Genomic DNA, 11,767 nt, shown 5'->3' on the forward strand with positions numbered 1-11,767 from the left:
TATGTGACTTCTGAAGGTAATTGGTTGCACCAGATCTTATTTAGGGAGCTTCATAGCAAAGGGGGTGAATACATATGCACGCACCACTTTTCCGTTATTTATTTTCATTTCACTTCACCAATTTGGACTATTTTGTGCATGTCCCTTACATGAAATCCAAATAAAAATCAATTTAAATTAGAGGTTGTAATGCAACAAAAAAGGAAAAACGCCAAGGGGGATGAATACTTTTGCAAGGCACTGTATATACAGGGGATACCGGTACCGAGTCAATGTACAGGTTAGTCGAGGTAATTTGTAAGTTGGGGTAAAGTGACTATGCATAGATAATAATTATCCTCCTCTCTGCCCCTCTCTGTCACACACTAACACACACGTGACCCCTTTGGCCCTTTCTCCTTCTCCAAACCTATGTGTTTGAAGTACTGAAACACTCATTTGGGGTCAGAGGTCAGAAGGAACAGTATGTGTAGAGCCGTGTGAACTCTTGTGCATTGCTGGTAAAAGATAGCGTTGTTGGGTGTTGGATTGTGTGTCCCTTTCAATTGTGTTTGTTGTCCAGGCATCTGCCATGCATCTGCCAATAAAACACTGAAACACACACATTTACATTACATTTTAGTCATTTAGCAGACGCTCTTATCCAGAGCGACTTACAGGAGCAATTAGGGTTAAGTGCCTTGCTCAAGGGCACATTTACGTCATTTAGCAGACGCTCTTATCCAGAGCGACTCACCAATTGGTGCGTTCACCCTATAGCCAGTGGGATAACCACTTTACAACCACTTTACACACGCCCAGCCTATCCCAGAAAGGGGGGGGAGAGAGAGAGGGAGAGAGGGAGAGGGAGAGGGAGAGAGAGAGAGATGAGATCGGACAGAGGGAGGGAGATATTAGAGAGCTGAAGGCTTCACACAAGATAGTTTGAAAAAGTTTGATGCATGTGCTGATAAAAATGGCCTTAGCCTTATAAATAAGGTTTATAAGCCACCCTGAACTATAATGTGTTTTAACTGTGCTGTCAAGCTTGGCCATAGGTCTCACTATAAAGCAGTGGCTCTTATTCCAACTCAGAGCTCATCACCAGATCAAATCTCACATGACCGCTTCTGCCCAGAACATGCAAACTGATATTGAGATAAAGGGATGGCATTGTTGGGAGTTTTGTGCCTGTGGCAGAGATTGATAGGACAGGGGCGCTGCTCTGGCAGTTTCCTCCTTCTTCAATCTGATCTTTCATAATGCTCATAGCACTATATAAAATAAATGTATTATTATTATTATTATTATTATTATTATTATTATTATTATTATTATTATTATTATTGTAGAGTTCAGATAGTCATAACATGATATTATGATATAGGACAATGGGTTCATATCTGTGATGGTTAAAGTTGTAGCCTACATAGTGTAGGTAGTCAGAAAAACTGTACTTCAGGGAAAGTCACTGGAAATGTTTTTATACGAAACAACAAAATGTTCACCCAAAAGACACGCCTTCACCATTTTCTGCTTGTTGATTGTGTTGTTTGTCCATATCACCCTTCTAGAGACACTTATCACATGATCACAGGTTTATAGGCCTTAACAAACAGATGGTTGACTTCTTGGAGCTGGACACAAGGAGCCACGCTATCTAGACTTGTGGGGACAGGACCAATCTACAGGGAGAGATGAGCTGGGTTATATAGGCCTCTTTGGTTTTATGGCAGCCATTTTGGGTGATAAGGATGTTTTCAACTGACACGTGATCGGCCAGTTTTGGTTACATATTAACCAACGTCCTACTTCTGAGGGAGTATTAAAAACTATAACGCCAGACGTGATGAAAATCAACATGAATACAACATGATATCTAATTGCACGCAGATCTATAACCATAAACCATAAATCATGCTAATCCTCTCTATCCACTCAAGGCTTTAGATAGCTGGTATTAACAAACCTGTCTGACTGAACCAACAGTGCATTTGCATTGCAGACACAGTGAAAGTGATTTAGCAGAACATGTAATAAGTCGAGCGGATCTATTGAGTGTCTATCTACGCTCTTCCCTCATCTCACTGTCACCCTGGTTATGTTTACCCAAGTCCCAGTGGACGGAGTCTATAGTGTTCAACTCAGCTGAGTGTGTGTGTGACAGGAGGAGGGACAAAGCTTGCACCTGTAGCTCTACACCTGACTATCAGAGAGAGAGAGAGAGAGAGAGAGAGAGAGAGAGAGAGAGAGAGAGAGAGAGAGAGAGAGAAAGAGAATAGACTGAACAGGGGAGGACAAAGAAGACGAAGGGAAGGATAACAGTGGAAGAGGATTCTGGAGTGGATATTGGAGGAATGATCTGATATTTGAATCGATGAATTTGACTTTCCTAGCAGGGTTTCTCCCATAAACTAAGCTTTGGGAGGAAGGTCGCCTCCAGATCTCTACACATACACAGGTGAGGTTATTGCACACGCAAACACGCACTCGCGCACACACACACATACACAAGCAGACACGCAAACACAGACATGCACGCACACACACACACACACAGTCTTGTACAACTAACCTTGTGGGGACACAGAATTCAGTCCCATTCAAAATCCTATTTTCCCTAACCCCTAACCCTTAAACTAACCCTTGCTCCTAACCCTAAACCTAATTCTAACCCTAACACTAATTCTAACCAACAAAATGTCCCCAGTTTGTCAAATATTTGTTCGTTTACTATTCTTGTGGGGACTTCTGGTGCCCGCAAGTATTGTTAAACACGTCCACACACATGTCCACACACACACACACACACACACACACACACACACACACACACACACACACACACACACACACACACACACACACACACACACACACACACAAACACACCCAATACTGTACCTTGACAATATACACTAAACAACATTTTGTCAGATGTATAGCAAGATAGTAATGATCAAATATTGATGATCAAAATGTAGGAGCTTTTTGTATCTTTCTCCACAATGTGAAATATTGTGCTTAGGTAACATACAGTGGGGGAAAAAAGTATTTAGTCAGCCACCAATTGTGCAAGTTCTCCCACTTAAAAAGATGAGAGAGGCCTGTAATTTTCATCATAGGTACACGTCAACTATGACAGACAAATTGAGAAAAAATAATCCAGAAAATCACATTGTAGGATTTTTTATGAATTTATTTGCAAATTATGGTGGAAAATAAGTATTTGGTCACCTACAAACAAGGAAGATTTCTGGCTCTCACAGACCTGTAACTTCTTCTTTAAGAGGCTCCTCTGTCCTCCACTCGTTACCTGTATTAATGGCACCTGTTTGAACTTGTTATCAGTATAAAAGACACCTGTCCACAACCTCAAACAGTCACACTCCAAACTCCACTATGGCCAAGACCAAAGAGCTGTCAAAGGACACCAGAAACAAAATTGTAGACCTGCACCAGGCTGGGAAGACTGAATCTGCAATAGGTAAGCAGCTTGGTTTGAAGAAATCAACTGTGGGAGCAATTATTAGGAAATGGAAGACATACAAGACCACTGATAATCTCCCTCGATCTGGGGCTCCACGCAAGATCTCACCCCGTGGGGTCAAAATGATCACAAGAACGGAGAGCAAAAATCCCAGAACCACACAGGGGGACCTAGTGAATGACCTGCAGAGAGCTGGGACCAAAGTAACAAAGCCTACCATCAGTAACACACTACGCCGCCAGGGACTCAAATCCTGCAGTGCCAGATGTGTCCCCCTGCTTAAGCCAGTACATGTCCAGGCCCGTCTGAAGTTTGCTAGAGTGCATTTGGATGATCCAGAAGAGGATTGGGAGAATGTCATATGGTCAGATGAAACCAAAATAGAACTTTTTTGGTAAAAACTCAACTCGTCGTGTTTGGAGGACAAAGAATGCTGAGTTGCATCCAAAGAACACCATACCTACTGTGAAGCATGGGGGTGGAAACATCATGCTTTGGGGCTGTTTTTCTGCAAAGGGACCAGGACGACTGATCCGTGTAAAGGAAAGAATGAATGGGGCCATGTATCGTGAGATTTTGAGTGAAAACCTCCTTCCATCAGCAAGGGCATTGAAGATGAAACGTGGCTGGGTCTTTCAGCATGACAATGATCCCAAACACACCGCCCGGGCAACGAAGGAGTGGCTTCGTAAGAAGCATTTCAAGGTCCTGGAGTGGCCTAGCCAGTCTCCAGATCTCAACCCCATAGAAAATCTTTGGAGGGAGTTGAAAGTCTGTGTTGCTAGCGACAGCCCCAAAACGTCACTGCTCTAGAGGAGATCTGCATGGAGGAATGGGCCAAAATACCAGCAACAGTGTTTGAAAACCTTGTGAAGACTTACAGAAAACGTTTGACCTGTGTCATTGCCAACACAGGGTATATAACAAAGTATTGAGAAACTTTTGTTATTGACCAAATACTTATTTTCCACCATAATTTGCAAATAAATTCATTAAAAATCCTACAATGTGATTTTCTGGATTATTTTTTCTAATTTTGTCTGTCATAGTTGACGTGTACATATGATGAAAATTACAGGCCTCTCTCATCTTTTTAAGTGGGAGAACTTGCACAATTGGTGGCTGACTAAATACTTTTTTTCCCCACTGTACCTAATTCAGACGAATACCTCTTAAACTGACTGAAAGTGTACTTCAGACATAATGGGCTTCCTTGGGCCCCTCATACCAGTTAGCAGTAAGGACCTTTGAACACTGAGCTTTATGACCATACACACACTGAGTAAACACTAAGCTGCTAGCACACACTGCACCTAACTGATTGCACTGTACCTTGGTGACCGTATACGTATGTGTCTACATTGATATGGATTCAATACAATGCTCCCACTAGCTATGTTAGCTGTAAAATACCAACGTGACACCCTAATTAGTCACAACACTAATGTAACATATACCAAAACATGTATAGTATATCCTTAGATGGAATGACCACTGCCCTAATGGCCAGCATATTGGCCATTGTTGCGTCAAAGCCTGCTTAATGCAATAGTTTGACAGATGCAATTTGAAAGGACTTTCCCCTCATATTTGACCATGCTCCACATTTCGTAAATATTTGATGTGTGAATTCCCAGATAAGAGTCTAACGTTAGCATGGGAATGGGGCTATAGGCTTCATTGCAGACCGAGTTATCACCAAGGGTGACTTTCCTATCAGTGGCGCTAACCCCAGTCTGCACACACAGGTGGATGTTTACCATAGCATAGACTTTCCACATGGCTGGAAGGATTGCTACAGAGTGTACAGTGATATGGTCTCACTAGAAATCTGGGCTCTAAGCGTAGGTTTACTACCTGTAATGGAGTAAAATTGCACTTTAAAAAAAATACTTTATTTCAGAAAGAATAATAATGTTGTGATTTTGTTTGTTTGATTGATTTTCTGGATGAAGAATATGGACATTATCATTGTTACCTTGAAGCGATTGCCTTTGGCCTTTGGCCTTTGGCCTTTCCAAATAGTCACACAACACAGCCACAGCCATAAAATGAAATTGAGATTTAATCTTTCCTTATGGCATTCTTAATGACACCATGTAAACCAACTCAGTACTTGGAGCTTTACTGGAAGTAACCTTTTCTGCTTACCTGGACAACTTTCTGTGCCAACAACTAGTCCAGGACATAGTCCAGCTACTTGACCAATGTTCTGCTCTGAGAAGAGAGTGAAATGGTAAATCTAGGTTACTGATGGCTAAAGGACAATAGGTAGATGGATGGAATGACGAACAGACAGACAGACAGACAGACAGACAGACAGACAGACAGACAGACAGACAGACAGACAGACAGACAGACAGACAGACAGACAGACAGACAGACAGACAGACAGACAGACAGACAGACAGACAGACAGGGTGGATGACCTGAGAATGAGCTATGTTTAATGTCACTGTGACTGGCTTTCCAATGGGCAATAGAACTAATAAGGAAAACCAAGAACTTCCGCTTTAGAAAGGTCATAAAATAAAATGGGTTGCACTTTGACTGTAAGATAACCAACCACAAATAGGGCAGTATTACAAAGTCAGGTGACTGACATATGTATTAGTAAACCCAGATAAACAATGTATCATTACAAATAGGTTAGGTTGAATAACAATTGACCAGTAAATTATAAACTGTAACCAAGAAATTATCCCACATAAAGTCAGATATTTCAGACCAGACATATCTTAGACAGACTATTACAGTGAGGGAAAAAGTATTTGATCCCCTGCTGATTTTGTACGTTTGCCCACTGACAAAGAAATGATCAGTCTATAATTTTAATGGTCGGTTTATTTGAACAATGAGAGACAGAATAACAACAAAAAAATCCAGAAAAACACATGTCAAAAATGTTATAAATTGATTTGTATTTTAATGAGGGAAATAAGTATTTGACCCCCTCTCAATCAGAAAGATTTCTGGCTCCCAGGTGTCTTTTACACAGGTAACGAGCTGAGATTAGGAGCACACTCTTAAAGGGAGTGCTCCTAATCTCAGCTTGTTACCTGTATAAAAGACACCTGTCCACAGAAGCAATCAATCAATCAGATTCCAAACTCTCCACCATGGCCAAGACCAAATAGCTCTCCAAGGATGTCAGGGACAAGATTATAGACCTACACAAGGCTGGAATGGGCTACAAGACCATCGCCAAGCAGCTTGGTGAGAAGGTAACAACAGTTGGTGCGATTATTCGCAAATGGAAGAAACACAAAAGAACTGTCAATCTCCCTCAGCCTGGGGCTCCATGCAAGATCTCACCTCGTGGAGTTGCAATGATCATGAGAACGGTGAGGAATCAGCCCAGAACTACACGGGAGGATCTTGTCAATGATCTCAAGGCAGCTGGGACCATAGTCACCAAGAAAACAATTGGTAACACACTACGCTGTGAAGGATTGAAATCCTGCAGTGCCCGCAAGGTCCCCCTGCTCAAGAAAGCACATATACAAGGCCGTCTGAAGTTTGCCAATGAACATCTGAATGATTCAGAGGAGAACTGGGTGAAAGTGTTGTGGTCAGATGAGACCAAAATCGAGCTCTTTGGCATCAACTCAACTCGCCGTGTTTGGAGGAGGAGGAATGCTGCCGTCAAACATGGAGGTGGAAACATTATGCTTTGGGGGTGTTTTTCTGCTAAGGGGACAGGACAACTTCACTGTATCAAAGGGACGATGGACGCGGCCATGTACCGTCAAATCTTGGGTGAGAACCTCCTTCCCTCAGCCAGGGCATTGAAAATGGGTCGTGGATGGGTATTCCAGCATGACAATGTCAGTCTCCAGACCTTAATCCCATAGAAAATCTGTGGAGGGAGCTGAAGGTTCGAGTTGCCAAACGTCAGCCTCAAAACCGTAATGACTTGGAGAAGATCTGCAAAGAGGAGTGGAACAAAATCCCTCCTGAGATGTGTGCAAATCTGGTGGTCAACTACAAGAAACATCTGACCTCTGTGATTGCCAACAAGGGTTTTGCCACCAAGTACTAAGTCATGTTTTGCAGAGGGGTCAAATACTTATTTCCCTCATTAAAATGCAAATCAATTTATACAATTTTTGACATGTGTTTTTCTGGATTTTCTGTTGTTATTCTGTCTCTCACTGTTCAAATAAACCTACCATTAAAATTATAGACTGATCAGTCTTTGTCAGTGGGCAAACGTAAAAAATCAGCAGGGGATCAAATACTTTTTTCCCTCACTGTATGCTGAGGCAGATAAAAAGATGCCCAGACTAGCTTTGCCTCTGATCGTTTCACCCTGGCAGGAAACCAGTCAAAGGAAATCAAACGTTAACATGTTGGCCAAGCGTATCTGCCGTTTTGCCATGAGAGAAGAAAATCTGTCTTGGCTTCTGTTTGCTTATCTACAAACCCAAACCCAACCCTCAGCTATCAGGCCAAAAGTCACCAGCACCCAAACAGATCACCAAAAGTGCATTAGCATATTGTATGGAAATGTCCACAGCGTTGCTAGGCGACCGGCGGATAACAGCCTACTCCCTTCTTCTGGGGGGAGAGTGGCACAAAGCCGAGGATTTATCTGTTTGCCGCGAGAGCAGTATGTGTGTGTGTGTGTGTGTGTGTGTGTGTGTGTGTGTGTGTGTGTGTGTGTGTGTGTGTGTGTGTGTGTGTGTGTGTGTGTGTGTGTGTGTGTGTGTGTGTGTGTGTGTGTGTGTGTGTGTGTGTGTGTGTGTGTGTGTGTGTGTGTGTGTGTGTGTGTGTGTGTGTGTGTGTGTGTGTGTGTGTGTGTGCGCACGTGTCTATTTTTACGTTTACTACATGTGTTTGTTATATGTGTGTCCCTCCGCCTGCATGCGTGTGTTCGCCTTTGTCTGTGCATTACAAAGGTAGTCTGGTCTTTATGTTCTAGATCTCCATTTGTATTGATATAGTATATGTGCTGGTAAATCAGTATATGTTAGCTTATGTGGAAGGTTTACTTGTGTAGAAACCCACAGTACAGACAATACAACCTGCTCTGCCTGTATTACACAATGAGCAGCCAAACTCTCCCACGACTGTTACAGTCCGAGCAGGAGCACTTAAACCACGCTGACACACTACAGAACATGTGATTTCTGGAAGTCCCTTTGATATTTGTTTGCAGAACGGTTTACCTGGAGTTTAAAAAGCTTCTGACTGTCTAACACTAGGGTACTTTTCTCTCTAGTCCTAATAGGGAAACTACCATTGTGGTGAAACACTAAACAGAAACTCCCAGTTGAATGAATTACTCTAATGAGTGGTTGGTTTTGAACCAAGGCCAGGGGATTTTCAGCTGGAAAAATAATTAAATTAATTCACAGAAATGACTGCATCAGAATGGAACTAACCCCAAACTCGGGTTTGCATTAGCAGTAGTCATTGATGTAGTAGTAGTAGTCATATCTATTGTGACAGTGGTGGCAACAATGGTAGAGGGATTGATAATGGCAGTAGTAGCAGACAAGTAGTGACAATGGTAGCACGACACTTGCAATTCAAAGAGCAGCACCTCAGTACCAGAGATTGGGCAACCCGTGAGTGTTATCCCCTCCTAGAAAGGGTTTGGCTGATATAGGAGGCGCTATATTAGCAGCCAGCACATTTAGCTTGGCCAACACACACTAGGAGTAACCCAATCACCAGTGGTGCCCTGTCATCCCTCCACCATATGGTGCCTATTGAGTTCCCCTGAAATATTCAGGAGGGCTCAGTCCGTTCCCCCTGACACAGATCTATCTGACACAGATCGATCTGAGCTGGGCAGTGTTGGAAGTCAGGTTACTGTGGTTAGGGCTTATGGTAAGAGGTGTGGCAGGAGTTTGAAATGGGAATGGGAAAGGAATAGTGGGGGGACTTATGTAACTCACCCTCTCTCTCCCACCCTTCTCTCTGAGAGGTCATGACTCATGTCTGATCCATCTTCATTGTAAACATTGTGGAGCTATAAAGCTACAGTTATTAACTAACTTATTACTAAACTTCTCTCGCTTTATCTCCCCTCTTTCTCTCCCTACATCAACCCAAAGCCCCTCCAGTCTTCCATCCCGCCCTCCTTCCTCTCTCTGTGTATGATGGCTGACCCATCGCCTGGCTGGTGGAAGTTGACCTTCCTACGTAAGAAGAAGTCGGAGCCCAAGGTTCTGTACGAGATCCCAGCGGAGTACGGCAGCAATACCACACCCCACAGTGGAGCCCCTGGGCCAGTAGAGGGCGCCACAGAGGACAGCCAGTTCAACGCCCGTCTGGAGAGGATAGTGGATAAGACGGCCACCAAGGGACGCCATGTTAAAGTGTCCCACTCTGGCCGTTTTAAAGAGAAGAAGAAGATTAGGCCCACGTTAGCAGAAACCCCCGATCTGTTCCCTGGTCACGAGCCTAGCGACGAAAACCTCCAAGCTGGGAAATGAGTTCATACACACATAGACCTACACACACACATACACAAACACACACACACACACAATTAATGTCTTTCTCTTTCAAACAAATTCATGCACACTCAAACACAGAAGACATTCTTTGACTTTCCCTCAAACACATACATTGGTCACACCATTTCACACAGTCCCTCTATCACACTCAGTAACACACACAGAGATGAAAGGCAGTGCATCTCATTGGGACATGACATTTGTGTCAATCCAGCCAGAGATCTCTATTCTTTATTCCCTATAAGTGTGGGACTGATTGGGAGTCTTTGTATGCATCTTAGTGTCACATTCTCTCTCTTCCATTCATAATCAATGGAGCAGTGGAAAAATGGGACACCTGATTCTGCCCTGTCTGTCTGCTTCATACCTAGGCCATAGATACATAAACAGACTACCTTTAATAAGGTGCTATTAGTAATCTCCGACATTAAACATTCAACAGATCACAGGAACAGGGAGGAGTTTCAGGTCATGCATATTACACTGTACAGTCAGTGTACAGTACATAATGTGTACTTTACTGGTGTTGCTAAGTTTCTCATCTGTACAAAGCAAATAGGTAACGTGTGAAACAGACATTGTTGTTTGCATAACAGCTTTATGACCTAGAGGGCATGGTTACCGACTGTTGGAGTTTGACTGGTTTCCATAGCGACAGACTGTGTCATGTGTCATTCATAAACATGTCACATCAAAAATCAATTGTTCTAAAATCAATTGTTCTAAAACTAACATACGTTTTTAAAACCTGAGTATGTTTTGTTATTTTTTTACTTTTTTTGTTGCTTTAAATAAAAATACCTCTCTGTTATTTTGAGGAGTTTTTCTTCCAATTGCACTTTCTAATGTAAAAGTGAAGGACTGCTTCATAGACTGCAAGGTTTCAACATAACTTCTATACATTTCTCCAGTGTTTTCAAGATATTGGAAGACACTGAAGCCAAACTAAAACTAGAGATGGAAGAGGAAGCGAGACACCCCACTCGCTGTTTTTTTCTGGTTCAATTAAAGTCAATGAAGTAAGTAGACCAGACCCAGCTGCTATTGCATTGGTGGATATGGGAGACACACCCAGTTAAGTAGACCGGAACGTACTATTTATTTTTGATGGTAAACGGCCTAAGTGAACTATCTTCATTTATCCACCATCTTTGCTAAAACTACACATCAGATCCCTCCTCTACAAAGACTGAAAAAGTATCTTTAATTTAATTTTCACCTTCTACTCTTAATGACAAAAGTCCCTTTCATTGAAATTGTGCTGTACATTTTATATAATTTTGTAAAATGCCGACTGGTATAATTGGTTTATAAATAAAATGTATGTCAGATTTTATTGAAATGCTTAAGATTATTTATTGTGTTACTGTGGACTCATTCCATTGCCTCTTATAGGATGATACCCTCTAGTGGGAACAAGCCCATTGTTTATCTCAAAATTGGCACATTCAATCTAGGCAGCAGGGTTGGGATCAATTCCATTTGAATTCCAGTCAATTCAGAAAGTAAACTGAATTCCAATTTAAAATCTCTTCAATGCTTTTCAATGAGGAAAATGTCGAATTGGGGCATTGAAGAGATTTTAAATTGGAATTCAGTTTACTTCCTGAATTGACTGGAATTGAGCCCAACCCTGCTAGGCTGTCTGTTATGGCAGTGGATCCCAAACTGTTTATTCCCATTACCCTTCAGGGACATGAAACAATTCACAATCAACATCCTCTACTATGTATCAGTTATAAAATAATAATCCATGTCATTTGGATGCTTATACTGTCCTTTGGACCTGCATATCAGGGCTTGTCAGGTGTGCAGATAAGCCTTATCA

The 11,767-nt window shown here is 42.2% G+C and overlaps 1 protein-coding gene across 1 annotated transcript; it reads left to right on the forward strand.

Annotated features, from left to right (window-relative positions):
* The first annotated feature begins 2,129 nt into the window (after nucleotides 1-2,129).
* On the forward strand, nucleotides 2,130-11,275 carry LOC121569680 (proline-rich protein 15-like protein A). The gene is made up of 2 exons (XM_041880828.2): nucleotides 2,130-2,440; nucleotides 9,535-11,275. The coding sequence occupies exon 2, from the start codon at nucleotides 9,577-9,579 to the stop codon at nucleotides 9,913-9,915; it is 339 nt and encodes a 112-aa protein (XP_041736762.1). The 5' UTR covers nucleotides 2,130-2,440; nucleotides 9,535-9,576; the 3' UTR covers nucleotides 9,916-11,275.
* The last annotated feature ends 492 nt before the right edge of the window (nucleotides 11,276-11,767 follow it).

This window comes from Coregonus clupeaformis, unplaced genomic scaffold (assembly GCF_020615455.1).
Source record: "Coregonus clupeaformis isolate EN_2021a unplaced genomic scaffold, ASM2061545v1 scaf0027, whole genome shotgun sequence".
Lineage (NCBI taxonomy): Eukaryota > Metazoa > Chordata > Actinopteri > Salmoniformes > Salmonidae > Coregonus > Coregonus clupeaformis.